General features: G+C 32.2%; 2 protein-coding genes across 4 annotated transcripts; one reads left to right on the forward strand and one right to left on the reverse strand.

Annotated features, from left to right (window-relative positions):
• Window positions 1-3,905: 3,905 nt before the first annotated feature.
• LOC106792313 (PBAN-type neuropeptides-like) lies at window positions 3,906-5,226 on the forward strand. The gene is made up of 3 exons (XM_014758655.1): window positions 3,906-4,062; window positions 4,560-4,808; window positions 4,899-5,226. Exons 1-3 carry the CDS (start codon window positions 3,942-3,944, stop codon window positions 5,162-5,164), a joined length of 636 nt encoding a protein of 211 aa, XP_014614141.1. The 5' UTR covers window positions 3,906-3,941; the 3' UTR covers window positions 5,165-5,226.
• A 4,568-nt stretch (window positions 5,227-9,794) lies between these two features.
• Window positions 9,795-22,987, reverse strand: LOC106792322 (la-related protein 1B). 3 transcript variants are annotated; one of them, XM_014758679.1, is made up of 18 exons: window positions 22,685-22,987; window positions 20,686-21,580; window positions 17,073-17,155; window positions 16,932-16,982; window positions 16,448-16,628; window positions 16,257-16,358; window positions 15,926-16,119; window positions 15,719-15,840; window positions 15,441-15,630; window positions 14,538-15,146; window positions 14,289-14,461; window positions 13,984-14,212; window positions 13,722-13,895; window positions 13,322-13,581; window positions 13,060-13,220; window positions 12,599-12,853; window positions 12,210-12,343; window positions 9,795-12,128 (listed from the first exon to the last, which is right to left on the reverse strand). In XM_014758679.1, exons 2-18 carry the CDS (start codon window positions 21,578-21,580, stop codon window positions 11,604-11,606), a joined length of 4,338 nt encoding a protein of 1,445 aa, XP_014614165.1. In that variant the 5' UTR covers window positions 22,685-22,987; the 3' UTR covers window positions 9,795-11,603. The 3 variants fall into 3 exon arrangements, with proteins under 3 accessions (XP_014614165.1, XP_014614164.1, XP_014614163.1); XM_014758678.1 differs by having other exon boundaries at window positions 20,686-21,816; XM_014758677.1 differs by having other exon boundaries at window positions 20,686-21,820.
• Window positions 22,988-23,213: the final 226 nt, after the last annotated feature.

Raw genomic sequence — 23,213 nt, forward strand, 5'->3', positions numbered from 1 at the left:
GAAGGGGATTTTCTTTTTTTTTTTTTTTTATAATTAAATCTTTATTTATAAATACTTATTGTAAAAAAAAATGTTAAAGAGAGAGAGAGAGAGAGAGATCTCTCGGGTTCTTGTGTAAATATTTCTTCGCGTTTAAATTTAATGTGTAAATAGTGAATTGATGCTCGTTGTTGTTTTAAGCTACTCGTTTTGATTTAACCAATCGCAAATTAGGATGAGGAGGAAGGGGGAGGGGGAGAACAAGATTTTCTATACTTAATAATCCACCCTTCTCTTTGATTCGTTTGTAAAGTTATTTTTTTTTCTATTAAAAATACCCTTGAAAGCTACCCCAACGACTGAAATTTTCATTGGAATAAAAATAGAACAAGAAAAATCAAACATATCAATTCTTACGAATACTTTTTCTATAAAATTAATTTCGGACTGATATTCGATGATAGCTTTTAAGTCTTAAACTTTCTGTATAAAAGGATATCAATCGATAATAATAATAATAAACACCGTATCACACGAATAATTGTTTAATCCATATCCGTCGTATATTTTTGTTTTATTATTAAAATTATGCAGGGGAGGGATGATGGGTGGTGTTGGTACTTTTTCCACAATTACGACAAAGTAAAAGAATGAGAATTAAAACGAGACGAGAACACCATGTGTACGCAAATGCAGGAAGTCCGAACTGTGTGCATTTTGTTTCTAAAAAAAAAGAAAAAGAAAAAAAAAAAAAAAGAAATATTTCAACTTTTGTGTCTCCAAGTTACAAGCATGGAAATTATTGTCAAAGACGACCGGGGTATCGTATTTCATCGATATCCTGGCGCCACTATTTTCCCCATAAAAAAGAAAAAAAGAAAACAGGAAAAAAGAGAACATGGAAGAAACTTGACAAAATCATTCGTAAAGATTGCGAACCAATTACGTTCGATAAAATTAAATATAATATTTGTTGATATATTAATTCACACACACATAGACAAATTGTGACGAGTTTGATGTGTAAATATTATCAATCGGCCGAGTCATAACACGTAATTTGTCATTTGTTTATTGCATATCGTTGAAAAAAGTTTATCCATACGAGACACCATACAAATCTCTCCTTGTATATTTATCCCATCTCTTCTTTCATCGATGGGGGCGTCATATATATTTGAAAATTGATATCAACTTGTTGTAAACATAACGGGTGTACGTAGATAAGTTTTGAACGTAGATTTGCGAATGAATTTTGTTCCACTGAATATCACTAAATGATTTCGGATAAAAAATCTAAGGAAAATCAATGGAAGGTGTTAAAAAAAGGGGAAGGGGAAGGAGAAGAAGAGAAGGTGAATAACTTTGTAAACTAATGCTTTGAAGAATCCCAGAACACCTCCCTAAGTCAAACGTTGGGTTGTAAACACTCCTGTGCGCGTTACCTAAAGAACTTGGTTGGTTATTCTCGGTAGCATTTCAAAGTGAGATAAGCAAATCTACTCCTCCGAAATCCGTCAAAATATAAAACGAATAGAAATGAAAGAAAATTCATGCAAATTTCGTTACCCTAACTTTTTCTTTTTTTAACTATGGGACCAATGACATAAGATTTTATTTCAATGACGTGGGAATGTTTCAATTATGGTCTTAAAAGAGACAAAAAAAAAACGAGACAACAACAACAACAACAGGCGCGAACGTTTGTTTGCTTTGACAAGTAGGAAAGTGCATATACTTGTATATGTGTATACATATACATAGATAGAATGCACGTGTATGCATAAAAGCGTAAGAGACTTCTTCTTCGGTGGCACTTTAAATGTTAAGGGAAAAAAGGGGCATCGGTTCGCATGTGCGGAGGAGGATCTTTTTCTTCTTCTTTTTCTTTTTCGAAAGAGAGAAAGAGAGAGAGAGAGAGAGAGACGTGTATATTGTTTCAACCATGATAAAATATTGCGTCCTTCTAAAGGGCTTCTCGGATTTTGTGAACATTATCGAAAGAAGAAGAAAACTGTAACTGAAATTTAATGAAATAACTCAACGTGTTTTCGGACGTAATATTAATTCTAAGTTCTTAATAAATTTATTAAGTTATTAAATGTAAGAGTACGGAGTTAAATTTTTGACAGGGACACTTCAAGTTTATTGAAAAATTTTTAATTTATGGTTTATAACACGACCCTCGGTATGTGATCATAAATTTTTATATTTGTACAAATTAATGTGAACAAAAATATAAGTAAAGTAATGAAAATTGTATAAAAACTTTGTAAGTTGTGCAATAATAAAAACTTGATTATATATATGTATATTTATACAAATTTTTCCAGAACATAAAAAGTTAAACACCATTAAGCGACAATATTTTTTGTTTACCCCCATTGAATAATAAATAATTTATTTCAAAGGTTATTTTTTGTTTTTATTAATTCCGTACTCTAATGGAAATTGTTGCAATGATGCAACTCAAATGCACTACAGCTGTATTTTTATGCATTCTACAAAATTGATTTGAATTTATATTGTAAAAGGAAAATTTTGAAAACTTAACGCACATTGTTCCATAACATTTTCTCTCTCTCACTTTTTGTTTTATGGAGTTAATCCGATTTATTTATTTATTTATACGTTGTGACGAGATAAATTCATTATTACATACAAAAAAAATAAAAGAATGAAGTAAACACAAGACAAAAAAAAAATATAAATATATGTGTGTGTAGTGAACAAATAGCTTATTTAAATTTTACATTTTATTTATTTATTTACTGGATAAACACCCATTAGTGTATATAAAAATTTAAACAAATAATAAATAATTACGCAAGACACAGATGTACTAAAAAAAAAAAAAAAAAAAACTAGTGTGATTAATAAAAATTAGTAAAATATAATAAATAAATTATACACACACAAAACACAAAAATTCAAAATTTGAATTTAAATAAACACTTTAAAGAAACACAGCTGTTGAACATGCAGTAAATGAACAACTAAAAAGATAATTATTAACAACATTAAGTACACCACTTTCATGAATAAATAATTCATTAGATTAATAACAATCACGCCTGTAAAGATTAACAAAATTTTCCTTTTTTTTTTTTCTGACAAATGGATAGAATTTTTATTTAATCCGCAATTTAATAAATTTATTAAAGACTTATTAAAATAGAAATAAATTTAATCCTGAACGCTGCGTGCAAAATAAAGAAAAAAAAAATGTATAACAAAAAGAAGAAGAAGAAGAAGAAGGAAAAATACGTTTGGTTAGTTCGAAGAACTTTTACGAAATGTCGCGTAGAAGTGAAGGTATACATCCTTTTATATACCACCGACGGCTAAGATTCAATTCGATTCGATTTAGGAATCGCACAAATTGAATTGGATAACCGTCAGATTAATTTGCCCTTTCAAGATTTTTTTTCATTTATTCGCACTGCATGCGAACAAATGTGACCAACAGAATAATTCCCCCACCCCTCACCCCCACTGTTAATCGATAAACAAATATATATTCAGCAATAACGAGTACTGAGAGTGATACGTGTGTTGGGGTTACCATTTGACGATTCTCACATAGAAAAAGAGAGATAGAAAAGATACAAGAAATTCTCATGGCGTATAGGGGTTGGGGGTGGGGGTGGGGAAGTAGTGTTTCCGTAAGCTTTTGATTCAAATTGAAAATAATTGCTGCTACCATTCTAAACCCGAGATTACTCTCCTGGGTTTCGTTTAGATGATATTCTATCTCTCTTTATCTCTGTTAGCGTATATATAAGATCGATGTTTAAAGATCGAAAAAGGGTGAGGGTGAGGGTGAGGGTGAGGGTAAAACCGTGACAACGCCCGAGTTATACCACCTAGGAACCGTATAAAACCAGAGAATCCGATCCGTATCTTCAGCAATTCCTTCTGAGACCTTCTCAAAGAAACTGGAAACCCCAAGGAAGAGAACGATGATCGAATTTGTTAATAAAATTTCTCGGACAACTACTACTACGAGGAGGAAGAGGACATTTTCTTATTCCTTGCTTTTATTTTATTTCTTCTTGACGTATTCTACTACCGCGGAATACGGTAAGTTTTTATTTTTAATTTTATATTTAATCTCACGAAATTTAGTGAAAAGAAAATGATTTGTAACAAAATATAATTATTAATTTAACCCATTTGCACTCTAAGTTCTTTTTTCTTTTTATTCATATTAGCAGCTCAAAGTAATTTCAATAAAAAAATCATATAAATAAATGATATATGCGTTTAATAAAAGTTGTGAATGTAAAATAATTTAATATTTTTGTTTATTGTGAGAAAAACAAAAATTGTAATTATATAAATATAATTTATTAATATTAACATAGTCTATGGTGATATTAATAATAAATTATTTCATTCATAGAAAACAATTCAGTTAATTGTATTCACCATTGAAAGGGTTAAAAGAAGTCATAATTAAATTGAATTTGCTTCAGTTATTTTTTCTCTCAAATGCAAAAGGTTTTAACAAATTGTCGTCAATTGTTTGTTTAGAATAAAACGATGATCAAACAATTGTTATTTATTTTATTGTTAAGATTCGAGTGATGTGGGAAGTATATCGAACGATAGAACGCAGGACAACGATTTTCGTTCGTGTACTGAAGGAAAATGTATAAAAAGGACTACGCAAGAGATGAGCAGTGGGATGTGGTTTGGTCCACGATTAGGTAAACGTCAAAAGTTTGAAAATCAAAGGGAAATGATGATGGATGCTGAATTGGATGGATTGGTCAACGTTAACAATGCTTTGGACAATTCCCGTTTGGATATTTTTGGTTTGCAAGGTAATTAATTAAATCATATTTATTTTTATGTTAAAATAAAAATTTTTTCTGAACTTTACTTACCCACCCTCAACCACCCCCGTTAACCAGGCAACAAAAAAAGGATTACTGGAGTAAAATTAAACCGTGAGGAAGATGTAGGAGGAAACGATTACGACGAGGATCGTATTATTTCGAAATTGATCATTTCTGAAGATCCACGAAACAACGAGGATGATTCATTCCCGAAGAAATCATTTTATTTGCCAAACAATCGTGGAAATGGTCGAATAATAATACCATGGACGATTTCTTCCCGATTATCACCACCGTTCACCTCCCATCGATCATCGCGTCGCCTTTCAACGATGTTTTAAAATTAATAATCTCACCCCATATAATACAAAGTATTTCTTTTTCTAAAAATTAATCGATTAAAAAGCACGTAATATACGACGAGAAAAAAAGGTTATTTAAACGTTTATTCGAAAATAAGAAATAAAAAGTATTTCACGTTTGTTTGGAATCCTTCCTACCGACACCCCACCCCCTTTTTGTTAATTATTATTATTATTAGCGTTTAGATGATCCTTTTTCTTGTATAAAATACGCGACGTATAAGTTTTACGTTGGATAGATTAAAAAAAAACATAAAGAAAGAAAAAGAGAAATGTATTATTGCTATATGGGGAGGGGGGTTGTGGTGGTGCATGCATCTTAGGGGTAATTCCTCGCAGCAGAGTTTCGTTTGTAACGTTCTGGGCCATGTGGCAACGTTAGATGATACTGCTCGTAATCATAAAACACGAAAACATCGGGTAACGTATAGAAGATACGAAAAGTTAACCCATTACTTCTCGACTTATTTCTAAGACAAATAAAACCAACGAATCCCTGGGTTACGATTGTAAACTCGTATCCGGAAACCAAAAAAAAATACTCGATTTTGTATTCGTTTAACAGAAATATCAAAAAGATGAGGAGGGATGGATGGGAGGGGGGGGTGTCTACTGTTTAATCCAATTAAAAAAAAATTTCTTGGGATCGTGTATGGGGGTTGGATGTAATTTTATTATACATTTGAATGAACTAGTTTCAATTTTTCTTCGGTTTTTGTGTGGCTTTTTTTTATTATTATTATTATTATTATTATTATTTATATATTCACAAAGGTTATACAACTCTTTTTCGGCTACACGTTTACATGATTCCCAAAATAAAAAAAAAAAAGCAAAATTCATTCATACCTCTCTCGTTGGGGATTTGTTGTTGTTAAAATAACGCACGCAAAAAACGCATCTCATCTCCAGTTTAATGGGGATTAATTCCTAAATTTGTATCTCTTTAAATATTTTTCTCAATTGTGTATATATATTTAATAGATTAATTGAATTTTTTTGTTTTTTTTTTTATTCTGGCAATTTATAAAGTCTTATCGTTAAGAGTTATACATATTTATCGTATGACTAATGTATATTTACATGGCTGACATGATTATTAATTATCGTTAAACGTGGGGGGGGGGGTTTTCGCAATTATTCGAGTCATATTATTATTTAATAACAAATACATACGCATATTTGTACGCATAATGTTATAGTATATTATGTTACTTGACCATTGTAGTATACTAGCTAAGAACTATGTTGTACCTAAGCTTGAAAAAATACTTGCAAATTTTGCCAAACACAAACGGTCCAAAGTGATTCCATTTTTTTCTTTTTTCTAACAATTGTCTATCTAACTATGGGGGTTTGTTTCTTTCTTCACTTGTTAAAACTTTTTCCAATGTTCTCACACTCTCTCTCTCTCTCTCTCTCTCTCTCTTTTATTTTTATTGGATTATTTTCTACCAACACGGAAAATTCAAACGACCAACGCGTTTATAAGAGTATTTTTCGCAAGTAAAATCACGAATTGAAGGCACGAGATATATTAGATTGAACGAAAATCTATTATACTGCGATTGATTTGTTTTATTCGTTTCAAATGAAGCTGCTACCCCTCCTCCTCCTCCTCCATCTCCTCATCCAATTTTATTTTAATCTGATTTTCTTTAAATCAGGGGACAGTTGGCTATTTGTTTATTAATATTACACGAAATACTTAACTATAAAATGTAAAATATATTTTAAATTATCACCAAACCACCCCCCCCCCCACCAGTTGTCTCTCTCATTAATTATAAACAAAATTATACAGAAACGAAATTAATGAAATCAATGAAACTAAATTCTATATACATACAACAATAGAAAATGCGTAAAACGAAAATGAGAGCAGAGAGAAGAAAATTCAATGTGCGAGTTGATGAGGGCGGGGGGTGGTGGTGGGTGGGGACAGGGGGGTTGGAGGAGAAAAGAAGCGGCAGTATCTGTACAAAATCAAGGCAGTTGATTCAAACGCTTTATAGAAGGATTCCTGAAACGTTTGCCTCTTATTTTTTTCCTACAAGTTAAATAAACCAACAGAGGTCGTCGTCGTAATTTCTGCTAGGAGCTTTTTTTTTCTTCTTTTCTTTTTTTTTTTTTTTTTAGTAGTAGTAGCACATATCACCGTGAAAATTAATTTTACATGCCCCGAGATCGTAGTTCTCTTTATATAACACGACGTGTGTGTGTCTAATATATTTATGCATTGTATGTATGTATATATATATATATATAGGCAACTGTACAAATTAATTGTCTTATTATTTAAGCAGTCTACCTCTTTTTTTTTTTTTTTAATGTTATAATTATATGTATATGCATGCGCGCACATTGTATCATACAAATTTTTTTTCTTTTTCTTTTTATCAACCATTCACACCACCTCACCCCCTTTTTTATTTATTTATTTTTTTATTTTTTCTCTTTTATTAATAATAATAATTACGCAACCCTTAAATATATAAAATGAAGAAGTACTAGCAGAAATAACTAATTAACAATGTATCCTTCTAGGAGCCTGTGCATAAGCAGCATTTCATAGTCTTCTTATTAAATTACGTGCGTCCTATGTGTGTATTGTCTGACTGTATTTTCCTTTTTTTTTTTTTTTCTTTTCCTTTCTTTTTTCGTGCTAATTCCTCTTTTCGCATTTTTTTTTTTTTTYTTATTTTTATATAAGTATATCATAATATATAAGGAGCTCCTTTTTCTTCTTATTTTCTTAAAAAAAAAAAAAAAACAAAATCAATTATATTGCATGTTTATATAAGTGTGCAATGTTTTTAAAAGAAATACATAATTATTTACATTGTATTATTTATATTACAAAATTATTTATCGAATGTACTTTTTTTTTTGTTTTTCTTTTTTATATACTAGAAAAGAAAAAAAAAAAAGAGATAATCTTGCACCAGTAGTTGATAGTAATCTAATGAAAGATGATTATTTTTTTTTTTTTAATTATTATTATCTTTTACCGCATTAAGATTAATTTATACGTGATAATAATAATAATAGTCATGTATATATAATTCTAAAATCTAATAGTAAAATTACTATGAAACATTTTTTTATTATCTTAATATATAGCTCACACGCTAAGCTATTATTATTATTATTATTGAATTCGTTAGATAATAAAACAAAATATCGCCGCTTATGAAATGGCAATCGAGAAGAGACTATGAAAGAAATATTTACATGATTTTTTATCAAAAACTTGGAAGAAGACTTATTCAATCAATCCGTTTATATTTCCCAAAATTAATTCTTACGCGAGGTTCGTTTGTTGGAAGAAAAAATCGAATGAAGTAAAATGATTGGAAATTAAAATTTCCCCCTTTTCTCCTGTCTCCTCTTTCCACACACAGTTTGCAAAATGGTATATTCTAAAATCTATTGCTTTTTATTATTGCAGGAAATATTGTGTGTTTAAGTATTTATTTTAGGTATAAAAATATAAGAGATGCCTAAATGCTTTTTTTCTTTTTCTTCTTCTCGTCGTCTTAGAAATGAATGGTAATTCTGTTAAGTATTATTCAGTAAAATGCATCTCATTGTTTTCTTTCTATACGATGATGTAGTAGTAGTAGTAGTATTGTATTATTTTCGACAATGTTTTAATATATTAATACCGGGTTGGTTTCTAGGTATGCGATAAGTATGACTAGTGCATTTTTTAACGAGAATATATAAAAAGAAGACATGTTTAATCGATTAACGGATCATCATCATCATCATCACGGCGTGTAGAGCTTGTTTTTTTTTTATCGCAGAGTATTATTACATTTCTATTACATTTTTTTCTTTTTTTTTATATATATATATACTTATATACAAACAAATTTATTCAATTAAGTATATGCTATTACATAAAGTATATACGGTTATAATGCATAAAAAAAAAAAAATGTAGGTAACTAAAAAATATTTTTCTTTCAATCATTTTATCAGAAAAATTATAAAAGAGGAGTCTATAGCAAAAGAAACGTTTGTGTCAACTATTACGAATATAATCTCATTTTCATCTTTCTTTTTTTTTAAATATAACAACAAAATATTACTTTAAATGTGGTTTGACCGTTTCATGTCTCTTCTTTCTGGTTTACAAATCGTACAATTCGATATTTACAAAGATAATCCTTTAATGTTATACAAAATGAATTAATATTCGACACACGTTTTGTTAAATAAATGAAATAAAAGGTTTTTCTTATTTCATTTACTTTTTTGTTTTTTTTTTTCTTTTCTTACGGGACGCGAGATTATTATTTACATGGCATTATTATTCAAATTGAAGATGACTTAACCTGTGTATATATATATATATACGTGTGTATGTACAAATCTATCGTATCACTTTAATTAAATGACGAATAAATAACAAGTAGATATTTTATAATGATGAATACGAAATCCACCACACGGTCTTGAGAGAACGTATGTAATATCATAATTTCGTAATGTTTATTTAACAACAACAGAAAAAAAAACTATTATTTCGTTAGCTAAGGAACGTTTTTTTTCTATCTTATCATTTCTTTCTTTTCTTTTCTTTTTTTAAAAGGAAACGCGCATTCGAACGAGTTATTTTTTTCTATCGGCAGTGATTCACGTAAATTGTTTCTCTCTCTCTCTCTCTCTCTATTTGAAAAGTCATTGCACGAAATTCGCGAATAAAATGTGACCTGTGTAAATGATAATTAACAAATAAACAATATAGTTATAGAAACATTCAATTTTTTCTATCTAATCGGTCGTGTAGTTTAATAAAAGTTATCTATCACAACGAAGAACTTTTGTACGTGTTACGTGTGAGAGTTAAAATTTGTTGAAATAATAAAAGAACTTCGTTGAAACAATGAAAATCAAAATTCATGAAAAATGATATACTATAGGCTCGAAATTCGGCATACATTTCGATAGTATACTCGTTCGACGCACTTTAGAATAATAATCTTCTTAGTACCTATAGGAAAAAACTTGTATATATATATTTGGCAATTTTAAATATCTTTTTTTTTTATCTACTTGCCTTTTCCTTTGTTATTATATGTAATCTTTGTATGTATATATGTATGAATGAATGTATGCCTGTATACAAAATTTTGTCTAGCAATAATATATACATATCACTGTAAACGCGAATGCTAAGGATTATTAAGACAAAAAAGAAGAAAAAATTATATATAAAATAAAAATTCCTATTGGGATTATTATATGATTACATAAAAAAAAAACAGAAATTACAAATAAAAATAACATCGATTAAGATTATAAACCTGCAGCTTCCATTCATTTTTTGCGTTGCTAAGCGATTATACAAACGTGTGATATTATTTTTATATGTAAACATTTTAACAATTATTTTTCTTTACTCATTTTCTCTTTGTGTGTAACTAGATAAAAATAATAGTACTATTAAATATTCTGATTCATAAGCGGCATCGCATAAAAATAAAATTATTTTTTTTTCTAATATACATTATAAATTAAATACAGTTAATTAACATATATATCAATTATTATTTTCCTAATCTTATAGCTTTCGATTATTATAATAGTAATCATTTTTTTATATTAATAATAATATAACTTCAATTATTTTAGGAAGTATTGTGTGTGTCCCTTAATATTTTTAAGAATTAAACAATTCATTTTTATCATATTTCATGTGTATGTACAGTTTCTGTAATATAGACTGTAGCGTACAAACAATAATAGTAATATTATTATTAATAAGAATAATAGTAATAGCATCACTAGAAGTAACAGTTATAGTGATAATAATAAATAGTAACTGTTCTTAAATATGCAGATACTACCACTGCATGTTTTTCTCAATCGTCATTATTTAGATGAAATCTTCTAGTGAAAGTTCTGTAAATTTTTTTAGTTTTTTTTCTTCTTCTTCATTATAATTCGTATTAATCAATTTAACACAAGAAAGGCATATACAATATATAATAACGGTGTTCGGCAAATATTTACAAGCGGAAGTTTCATCAAAATTACGCCGGAACCTTTCAATTATATTTTTCACAGCACGTTCCTTGGTTGGCTTAGCAACGAACTGACAAAGTTCTCATATCTCTGAACAGATTTCATTATGTCCAAATAAATAATTTATTTTATTCGTCATCTTAGACAATAATTAACGAAAAAGGTTTCTCTCCCCCTACCTTTCTCTTTAATTTGTCCTTTTGAAAAATCATACATACAAAATTGACAACAGTGAAATAGTCAATTAGAAATAATATATCTGGAATTAATTCTCACCTTTTCTTCCTTCATCGATGTTTCAGTAGAAAAAAATGATGCTTCATAGATACGGTATAAATAAATTGATCATCTCTATCTAATTCATCGATGAAGTATTTCAAGTTCAAGGCTTTTGTTCGTTCTTGTTAGTAGATTGATTTTTGGCAGTGCTTAAAACTTTACTCGTCTCGTAAGACTTATTAGAGAGAGAACAAGAATTAGGTCTACTTCTTGTTTGATGCTGTTTATTATTTACTTCACGCTGACTACTACTCGATGCACCTGAATCATTTTTTCGTCTTGAATGTCCCATCCTTCCAGAACCGAAAGAACATGCTCTACTACGAACATGCGATGAATTATTACCCATGTCCATGCGTATCTTTTGATTGTTAATAGCATCGTTATTAGAAGTTGTTGCTAATGTAACTGCACAAGAATCACCCGAGAATCGTCTGACTCTATTTATCGAAGCACTATCGACGACACTACTCCCACTTGCACTTCCACTTGCACCTGGGACTGCAACTGCACCTGCACCTACATCTACATATCCACTTCCACTCTCGGAAAGGCTTCTATTACGTTTTTTCGATCCAAGTGATCGAGCATTTATCGAAAATCCTTGAAGCATCTCATTAATTTGAGGCTGTATAAACAAATATTCATTTAGATTCATTGTTTTGTAGTATAAGATAAGAAAGAAGAAAAAAGATGAAAGAAATTATACCTCTTCGACTCTAAAGTCTTCGATGCTATTGAATTTGGACAAATATTCTTGTAATTGCGGATCGATGTAAAGATTGGCAGAGTTTTTATAATATTTTAAGAAAGCCCAAAACTTCTCTAAGCCATACAATTGACCTGTCGTATCAAACAACAAACGATTAGTTATCAATATTTTTATAAAATATATCAATGACATTATATAAAAAAATGTTTTGTCGAGTTATATCGTCTACCAGAAATGATTAAAGTTTCATCGTATCTTCGACAAGACTCTTAATCAAAACTCTCTTGTTTTAGCACAATCTTACCATTTAGCTACGGTGCAAAATATCGTAACTAAATAACCTATTATGTGCGTGATTATGTTATTGAAAATTTATATGCACTCACCACGCTCGTAATCATCTATCGTTTCAAATTGAAAATCTTGATACAGCATAGATCTGAATTTGATCTCCAGACCGTAACTATAAAATCGAAATAGACACTCGAGTCCATAACGGTAACCTTCTAAGGCATCTTCTTTGGCTAAATTTCTAAATTCCTCGTACATGGCACGATTAAAATTTTGTCGCAAGAAGAAGGACCAAAAACGAAAGAGCGTATTCATCTCTTGAGATTGTCCGATCCCTAATCTTTTCCGTTCTAAAATCAAACAGAAGATTTCGTTAAAATAAAAAGTACAAATACCAATTTCGTTAGAGAAGAGAATAAGAATAACTTCAGATTCTAATTCTCTTCACTATTATCCCTCAGTCGGGAAAAGAAGACATAATTATAAGATATTCATCATTTCAAACGTAAATTCATATAGTAGTCTTGTTTCACAATGACAATTCTCTTTGAATTACCTTTTAAACAGCGCGAGTGATATTTGTGATAGACCTGTTGAGTAAATCCCTTTTCTTTCAGCAGGGCATGACTTGGATGTTGGAATGTCGGCAAAGATTGAGGAACGCTACCGCAACTACCGGCGAGAAAAGACTCACTAGGACTCGTTCCAGCGCTACTTCTGTCATTTGGAATAAAACAAATGGGAAATTATAAGAGAAGTTATTTTAAGAAATCAATATAACAAGTTAAATCGAGGAATAAAAGGAAATAAATTCGTACCCAGTAGAGTAAGTACGCGGACGATGTTCCCTAACATCCATTATCCAACCAACGTGATGTTCAACGGGAGGATTATTGCTGTGTCGAGTCTTTCGTTTACGTGGGGTTCTCAAATCAACCGATGATTCGTCTTTCACGACTGCGAAGAATCTTGGAACTGTACCTCGTCTTCCATTTATATCATTTTTTGCTTGATCGTTCCAATAATTCTTCTCATTCATTTTTTCTTTTTTATTCGAGCTATCCGAAGAAGTAAGAACCTAATTGGAATATAGAATATAGATTAATATTAAAAAATCAAATAATAATATTAAGGTGAATCTAAAGTTCATACGTTTATTATGATGTTTCAAATTGTGTCATTTTGTGAATTCAGTTAATAATAGAAAAATATATGTACTTGAATCGGAGGAGACTGCGAAATATCCAAGTCGTCTTCCTCAACGGCAGACGGTGGCGGTGGTGGAACTTCAGGATTGGCTTTCCTTGGAGGTTTCGGTGCCATTTTTTCAAAATCCTCTTGACTGATTACATTGACGGTCTTGTAATTGTTAATAGAGGATGACGATCCATACTGTAAATAATATGATTAGTTAAGTTTATGCGTTAAAGGAAATAAAATGTTTCCAGCAAAGATATACACGCTAGTTTATACATCTTACCCTTTGCCCATCCCGACTCCATAAACCCTTTTCGTAATAACGTAATCCATCATTGATTGCTTGTTCGAGATCCTGAGTCATTTTGACTCTAGTTGTCCAATCACCTGTACGATCATACCCTTCGTGTTTAGGTAATCTTGATGAATTAGGAACGGTCATTTGCGTAACTATTAACAATTTGTTAATATCTCTGTCTGATAATTCGTTATCTTCTTCCTCGTCTTCCGACCTGGAAGTAATATGGAGTTATAATGTTATTCTGAAATACTTGAACATCACATTGAATAATAACAAGTAATTCTTACCATTCAGAAAAAGCATTGTGCCGTCCAGTTGGAGGTGGTGTATCCAACTCTTCATCAAATTGAAATTCTAATTCCTCTCGTTGCTCATTTTTACGAATACCACTACTAGTTTTTCCTTTTTCCTCAGACGCTTTTACTCCATCTTTATGCGAATGCTTTGTTCTTCTTTTGACCTATAACAGTGATCATATAAAAATGAAAAACGAAAAGTAAAATATATAAAATAAAAAAGATAGATTAGAAAATAACCTCTTTCCAAGTGTTATCGGATTTGAAGGAAGAAGGCGATGGTGCCTTCTCATCTTTGATTTGTACGTTATCATTGTTGATTTGTACTTTCTCTGAAGAAGAATCCTCAGTATGCGTTTTATCGTTCAAAGTGATCGGTGATTCGCTGCTACTAGATACGTTAGTCGATAGCGGAGACAATTCATTACTCAACGGCCCAAAAAGTGTAGAAGTTATTGGTACTCCATCGACTATATCAAAGACCGTTTTAACGAAATTATCTTCGTTTATCGGTTCCTCAATTTCCTCCAGATTTACTTGTTTACTCGCAATTAATTTACTTGATAAGTCTATGGGTACAAATTCAGGCACATTCGGATTAAGACTATCACCACCCATAGTCATTAAGATATTTTCGGTTTCGTTCATTATTTCTTCTATTGCCGATTGTGAAATGTAACTAGATTGATAGATTTGCTGAGGTGGAGGCGCATCAGTGACCGATATCATGGATTTCGAACAAGGGTAAAATTCAGACTCGTTCATTTTTTCATTTTGTGGATCAGTACAAGTTGAATTGCCAATTGGATCCAGTAAAGGCCATCTCAATGGATCGATTCTGGTTCTTATCTAGAAGTAAAAGATCGTTGTAAATGAAAAAAAATTGTTTTCAAAGAAAAGGCCCAATTGTTGGTATTATTTGAAATGAAATTTTTTTGTAAATTCGTGTAAGGAGGTCTACTTTCAAACTCCATTCATTGGACTATTGTCCGAATGGTGTCAGCGAATCCTCCTTTCAAATTTCTCTTGCACAATAATTCAATCCAATTGACTCATAGCGTGTCAATCGATATTAGAGATTATTATTTGTGCCCAATGTTCATATCAGTTCCATTATTTATTGAAAATAAAACTGGACCTTACCATGTATCCTTGAGTCAATTCCAATTTATCCGATTTCACAATAGAATCGACTACTAAATTCAAATCCTCTGTCATGCTTTGAATCCGACGAAAGGATGCTATCAATGCAATGGGCAAGAATCCTTCTTTATTCATTTTACGTCTCAAATAAATATCACGTAATAGATTCTCTTCGCTAAAGTAGTATTCTCTAAAAACGAAATAAAAAACATTGTACATGAAATTTCTACTTATTTATCTTGGAAAAAAAAGAAAAAGAACAGGAAAGTTAAACTCACATTTGCTTTCTTATACATTCTTGAAGAATGGAGTTCGGTGCAATAAAATTATTATCATAAAACATCGTTCCTAAGTATGACGGCGCTATATATCTTGATTTATCTTGATTTAAATCTTGATTCTACGAATAAGATGGTTAAAATAGATTATATATAAATCTCAAGTTACACTAATCGTATAAGAAAGGATTAGAAATGATATCTTACCTCATATTTCACGTAATCTACGTCATAATTTGAATAATCGTTATCGTATCTATGCCTAAAATTATTACGAGACGTAATGCCACCACGTCCACCACGTCCTCTACCCCTAAAGCTTCGGCCACTTCGTGTATACGGGCCACCCCTAATACTGGATCCTGACCTATCGTATTCCTTATCTCTCCAGGCTTCTCCATCTTTCAAAAAGTGACATAAAAATATAAAATATTAATGGGACATCGTAAGATACTAAATGAAAAATCAACATGGTAAATAATTATAGGCTTATTCAAATGTGTAATATTAAAATTATTTAAGATATTAAACGCATTACCTTCGTTGTATCTATCTCTAGGGTTGTATCTCGGCGAACGTTCCCTCTTTCCTCTATTTTTGGTGATATCTATGTCGAGGGGAACCCATTTCTGTTTATTAACTGGAAATTCAAAAATGAACGATTAAACTATACTCAAAAGTTTTTAATAAAATGTGGATCTTTTAAAGAAATCATACAATAATACTTACACTTTCTTCTTTTATCATTACCGTTGTCCGTGAGTTCATCGCTGTCGTCTAGGGAATGATTATGCTGCTCTTTATTTTCTTTGGATTTTATTTCAATCGAGTGCCCACTAATTTCTTTAGTATTACTTGGCTCGGTAACACCATTTGATTTTTGAATTGTCATAGCAGTCGTCGTCTTTTTCTAAACCAAAACACACACCAGACATAATGATAAATACTTTGAACGAATGTAAAACGCATTAATTATAAGATATTATTTAATAGGAATAGATATGATGAATGTACGAATACTTTATTTGTCAGAGAAAGCAGAATCGAATACTCTGATCGCTCTTATAAAAAGTATCTATTATTTTAGCAAACCGTATACACTCGCAGAAAAACTTAATATCTTTTCTGCAAGCTCTAGCATTTGCAAATGAAATAAAAGATATATTTATTTTCAGCGAATCTATAAATGATAGAATATTTAAAATATGCATACATCTTGAGGTCCCAACGTTGGCCAATCTCCGATATCCGTAAAATCGCTCGCCTAAAAAAAAAGAAAAAGATATTAAATATGAAACAACAACTCGTAAAACTAGAATGATCGTATTCGAAGGGTATGGACAACCCCTTTTACCTTTGCATTAATTTTCTTCTTTTCTTTGCTAACTTTAATTATCGCTGGTTTCGACGATTCGGCGGAGATTGATGATCCATTTTCTAGAAAAGAAATAAATCATTATGAAAACAATCCTTCACAATATAAATGATATTAGAATATTGAAATAAACAATTTGGAATAATATAGACCGCGCTATCGTTTTCGTTAACCCTTTGATTGCAAAGTGCGGCCTAAACATGGAATGATGTTTCTATTAAAGTAAACTATTTTGATAAAATAAAAAAACCTCGAGCCAAGGAAGGTCGAAGAAATTGATAAGCGCATATATGCGTCTACATCACTCCAAAGGGTTAACTAATAACAACGATTGACGGATGTTTTGAATATTAACACGGTTTCGTCTGAATTGATATATTCTTATCGTCATATCTTGTTCTAAACTATGACCTCGATTATCTGTTTCTATCGGTAATGCGCAAACGTTTATCGAATATTTGTATCTACAAAATGTACCACTTTAGGAGCCCAATAAAGAAAACAAAAAACAAGTAATTTGACAATGAACATCATCCTAGAGGGAAAATTATAATTTAACTTATCAATCTGAATATTTGATGAGAGTGATAGCAAAGAAAAAATAGCGAATCTAATCGGCACGCGATGACGTTTTCAATTTCAAGAGGGTGGAAATTTTAGAAGAGCTAAAACAAACGTGAGAGGTGGTGATGGGTGGACCAGGAGGAGGAGGAGGAGGAAGAGGAGGAGGTTCACCGATCCCTCCTCTATTCTAGTATCTTTCTTAAACTCTTAACCGACCATTTCTTGGCAACGGGACGGCTTTTTATCCATGCCAAACTGGTTGAGAAAGAGGAGAGAAGAAGGATGGCGGCGACGAGACACGCGTTCGACCCTAAAATTCGACCAAACCGTCACGCTGACAATAAACAAGGGAAAAAATCTAACGAACAAAATAATCAAGGTCAAATATCACGAACGGTGTAGCGTAACGGCGACTGATTTAACCCTTTGATTGCGATCACTGTATGGGGGGATGATTTTTCTGCTAATGCGTGAATTATTTTGATAAAATAAAATAATCTCTAGGTAAGATAGGTGGTTGAAAAAAAAAAATTGATAAGTACTTATCATTTAGCCGATAATAACTGCAATATGATTGCAATTTACGGTGTACTGAGAATTCTCCCAGCCAAACTCTTAGTAGAAACGAAGAGAAAAGGGGTAATAATAAAAGTAAAAGGAACTTTAAGGAAAGAGAGCAATAGGCAACACATGATGCATTTGCTAAATACAAGGAGACTTTAATTCGAAGTAAAATTGGCATACCTAACGAATTCTAAAACGAACGCGCGACAACAACCACGACGATGATTCGTTTTTCGAGAATTTTATTTCCGGCAAAAAGACAAACATACGGTTTGTTTATTAAGAGAAAGATATGCACGTGCATAAATAACGAACGAAGAGTATACTTTAATAATCTTTCTTCCTTCTTCATTCTACTTTTCTTTTTTTTTTTTTTTCTTCTTTTTTCTTTACGACCGAATTATACTTCCGACGTATTTTATGATAGAAAATTGGGCGCAAAAAACTTGCGCAACGTCGTTGAGCGAAATTAACTAGTGACTAACTATGAAAAACGAGTAATAGTAATAATAATAATAATTATTATAACGATGATGATGATTTAAAAAAAAAAGATGAATTGTTATATAAGCGCAAAACATAGTTGGATATTGATTTTGATATCTTTATATTCGGAGAAGGCAAAAGTTAAGCATAGTCATTTCTCAAGATTAGAGAACGGTCTTTAAACGGTTGAACTACGCTAGTCGATCGAAGAAAATGATTGGTCGAATGCAAATTCCTTTATATACGTATGTCCTTCTGAAACATTCTTTTACGATTCTATTTTAATATTTGTTCGTTTCTTTTTATCAAACACACGAAGAGCACGATACTAGTCAAGGATAATTGTTCAAAAAATCAAATAAAAAAATGTCTTCCGTTCATTTTTACAATCCGTCGTTAATTCGTTTACATTTTTCACTCAATAGGAATGAAAATTAAATAAATTAAAGAAAATTCTTTTCGAAACTAGTACAATTTCGATAATACGATATATTTCACTGACCTTTCGATCGAAAGTTTTTATTTTATCGTTCTTTTTTATCACGAAAACCGGTTTATACTTTTCTCTACTCTCGCTTTCTGCGACACATTTGAATGTGGATCGAAGATCACAAGTATAAGACGACGACCAAAATGGTTAAACCTCTGTCAGTGAGATCGTTACGAGAAGAAAATGAATAAATAGAAACTTAAGATGGCTGAAGATGGAAGAAAACGAGTCTCGAATAGTAGCAGCGTGGTTTTTTTTAAATGCGAATGCCGATTAGAAAGAGACAGAGTGTGTCTGGAACGTAACTGCTACGTAACATTGTTAGGCACGTTTCATCGTAACAGCATTACGTGAACTACTCTCTCACTCTCTTTCTCTTTCTATCTGCTTTATAGTAAAAGTGTCAATGTCGTTGCCCTCCAACTCGCATCCGTTTGCATCTTCTTCCCCATCTTCCTCTCCGATGATCTTAATAATGCAACGTTGCAGTTAATACACCAAAACGGCTCTACTATTATAATTCAATATATTTTGTTTTATTTGAGAAAGAAAAAGTATCGTCCAATCATACTTTTGGTTTTGTAATTTACCCTCGTATTTTGATCAACCCTTACTTATGTCCTATCGGTGAAAAGGGAAAGAAAGTATCGAACAAACATCGTACGATATGGCATAGTTTGAAGAATTACGTGTACAGGGGGGTATATTTGTAATATATGTTACCCCCTCCCCCAAAAAAAAGTCCTACGAAAAAGTTCTACATAAACAAACGAAGAAAAAAGAAGGAAGAAATTAAGGACTTTATGCAAATTGTAAAAAGAAGGTAGCAACGTGTCGAAATTCTGTACCACCTGTCCACTTTCGTGCCACGTATGCTATATAGTCGTATGCTAACTCGAACACACGTGCTACGATTGGATATATTTTTTAATCGTACTATTATCATTATCAGCTTATCAGATAGCTTTCTCTCTCTCTCGCATAGCAATAAAATCGGACCACGAATTTCGTTCGTGTTTGTACGATTTCTTGTTTTTCTTTCTTCCCCCTCTAAGAGAACAACCACGTGGCAATAAGACGATGTTTTTTTAAAACGATTTAATTACAAGTTTTCGCCATCTTTATAGCATTCCGAAATTCGAAGATGTGTTTCTATTTTCATTGTAAGTTACGTTATGTAAAGAATATCCTAACAAACTATGCGTACGCACGTGTAGCGTGCCTGTTGTTGAATTACCGATAGAAACAGTATTAATTATATCTTATTAATTAGTAGCGCAATATATATATATGTAGATGTATTTTTCAAAGTCACCGACAAATATCATACAAAAAATTGTTCAGACAATTTTTTCTATCATTTACATTACGCCCATTCACATCTACATTTTATGATTATACCTTTAATCTGCAATATCATTGTGCGTAGACGCAAAATTAAAAAGAAAAATAATTTTATTCAAATAGAAAAGAAATTCATGAACTTACCTATTAACCCTTGTGCGCGCTGCTGCTGAGGTTGTAATATTCTTTTCTCCTTTGTAACAGGTTTGTCCGTAGTGCTAGAAGTAGTTACAGGTTGTTGAACGGAGGATTGAAGAGGCTTCTTTTTAGTCCAAGCATTGACTCTAGGTAAGGGAGCCTCTACGTACTTCTTTGGGGCAGATGTTTGGGCTTGACTGTCTTCCTTAGTATCCTTATCTTTATTAATTTCCTTATTGTTAATAGTATGTTCCATACCATTTCTATCAATTCGTTCTTTGTCCTTTGTCATTCTTTCTCTGCTAGAGTCGCTAAGCCCACGCAGTCTTTTTCTGTGATCCTTATGTCGATGGCGATCACCGTGATCTTTTTGTTGGTGTTCTCTTAATTTTTCTTTCCTCCGAGCACTCTTAGGAGCAACGGTTTGAAACTCTCCATCGCTTCCAATATCCCCATTATTTAATTTATCTTGTTCTAATATTGGCGCAGTAGATACATCTGCTTGAGGTTGAGACCGTTGCTCGGTTTCTTTAATTGTGGAAGATTTGTCCGATACGTTGCTACTTAATTGTAACTCGTGACTCTTATCTACTCTAAGTTGCTGCGCTTGCTGTGGTTGCGTGGATGTGGCAAATCTTCTTCCAGTCCTCTGATACGATTTACCTTTGGCAGCATAATTTTGGGAAACCATGCGCTCTTTAGATCCATTGGATTGCTGAGTTGCAATTTGGCCTCCTATATTTTCTTTATTATTTCCTTTATTCGAGGAAACTACTCTAGCGGTATTAGCCTCGTTCGAGGCTGCTTTGGGATTGACTACGCTAGCGTAGGATACACCAGAACCCCCCTCCTCTCGCTCAGTGCTTCCCTGAGCGCTGCTGCTGACCACTTTAGCCGCCATCTTGAATCGCCCGCGCGGAGACAAAAACACGAGGAAACGGGTTGTCCCACCTTTAATTTTCTCTCTTTTTTTCTCTCTCCCCCAATTTATTTCTCAACGTGTTATTCCTTCCTCAGATCTTTCGCTTTTTTTGACTTTTTTTACGAACTTAATGGAATAACAATCCTTACTTTCCAACTACGACGAAGTTTAAAATAACACAAGTATTCGCCGGTTTCATGAATGATTCGACAAATCTATCTTTTCGATTTCGTAGCAAATCAAAATAAAGTGAATCTCAATCGTAACCACGAACGATCACTCAGGCATTTAATAAAGAACAGAGTTTTATCGTCGTGCCACGCTTCGAGCGCATGTGGTATTTGTACGTCGTGAAATACTTAAAAAAAAAAAAAACAAAATAAAAAAAGGAAAATTAGAATAACCGCATGCTCTAGCTCGTCTTTAAACACACAGTTAACTTAATGCAATCCCAAGTCTCTCTCCCTCTCTCAATTTCTTTCTTAGCTCGTCGACTATTAAAAAAAAATGCAAAGACGATGCACCCGCACGTCGTAGAAGATCCGATCTTCTTATGCCGTGTGTCTTCGCTGTTATGGTCGCGTCGTGCTTCTACTTCCCGGTATGAGTTTGCTCTTACGCATGCGCGTCCTCTATCTCACCAGACTTTTCTTGGTGACGGAGGATTAGTTACTAGCGATGCAGGGAGAACCGCTAGGAAAACTACGGTGCCACGAGAAATGACGCGAGAATCTCTCCCTCTATCTTTTACTTTTTTTACTATAACCTTCTACCACGTGCCTTTTACAATTCACCTATATATTTGAATGAATATTGTCTTTATTGAAAAAGAAATGGGTACTACTGATTCGATGTAAATGATGCTAATATATGGAGGGAGGGGGAGAGAGAGAGAGAGAGAGAGAAAAAGAGAGATGTGACTCGCCTTGCACCACGAGGTCTATATTACCTCGAATCTTTCGTAATTTGGATTGCTCGATAACGATGAAAGATTGCTTTTTCTTTTTTCTGTTTAATCGTCTTCGCGCACTTTCCGTATCAATGAAAATAGGACAGACGTTGATCAAGCAGATAAGTACATACCACAAGTGCTGAGACAATTTGAAGTAGAAGAAAAGTAGTAGAATACCGGGAGAAACTTATCTTCTTTTATGGTTATACCCGTACGCCCTAATGTTTCTTCTTATTCGTCGTATCGACACCGTAGCTTCTTTTTTCTTTGACTTGCAACATCTAGTAACATCGTTGTAGCACCGAGTTCTTGTTTATTACGTAAATGCGAGGCATTTTCGATAATATTTTAACACAAGAAAGCAGTAAGTGAAACACATGTAACCGTCTATGCCCTCTCTGCTTTCAGAGAGCCAAGCTGACTTCCGGCTACTACAGAACACACCGCGCAACGGTGCAACCACGGTGCAACTAATTCTTTTATACTTTTCATGAGATGGCGCTACTAATCTTTCCTCTTTCGATTATTTCGCGCGAAATTTCAAACATCAATTTAATTCGACACTTATTTTTCAATCCCATATACAAAGTTTATTCAAATAAAATTAGCGTATCGTGGACAAGAAAAAGTAATCCTTGTATGCATACGATAACAAAATCA

Source organism: Polistes canadensis, unplaced genomic scaffold, assembly GCF_001313835.1.
Source record: "Polistes canadensis isolate GaletaPanama2010 unplaced genomic scaffold, ASM131383v1 scaffold_405, whole genome shotgun sequence".
NCBI lineage: Eukaryota > Metazoa > Arthropoda > Insecta > Hymenoptera > Vespidae > Polistes > Polistes canadensis.

Coding starts and splice junctions, on each gene's coding strand:
- LOC106792313 (XM_014758655.1), top strand. CDS start 3,942: ATGATCGAATTTGTTAATAAAATTTCTCGGACAACTACTACTACGAGG. Junction 4,063..4,559: donor TTCTACTACCGCGGAATACG/GTAAGTTTTTAT, acceptor TTTATTGTTAAG/ATTCGAGTGATGTGGGAAGT. Junction 4,809..4,898: donor GGATATTTTTGGTTTGCAAG/GTAATTAATTAA, acceptor CCCGTTAACCAG/GCAACAAAAAAAGGATTACT.
- LOC106792322 (XM_014758679.1), bottom strand. CDS start 21,580: ATGGCGGCTAAAGTGGTCAGCAGCAGCGCTCAGGGAAGCACTGAGCGA. Junction 16,983..17,072: donor AGAAGAAAATTAATGCAAAG/GTAAAAGGGGTT, acceptor CTTTTTTTTTAG/GCGAGCGATTTTACGGATAT. Junction 14,213..14,288: donor CACAATGCTTTTTCTGAATG/GTAAGAATTACT, acceptor TATTACTTCCAG/GTCGGAAGACGAGGAAGAAG.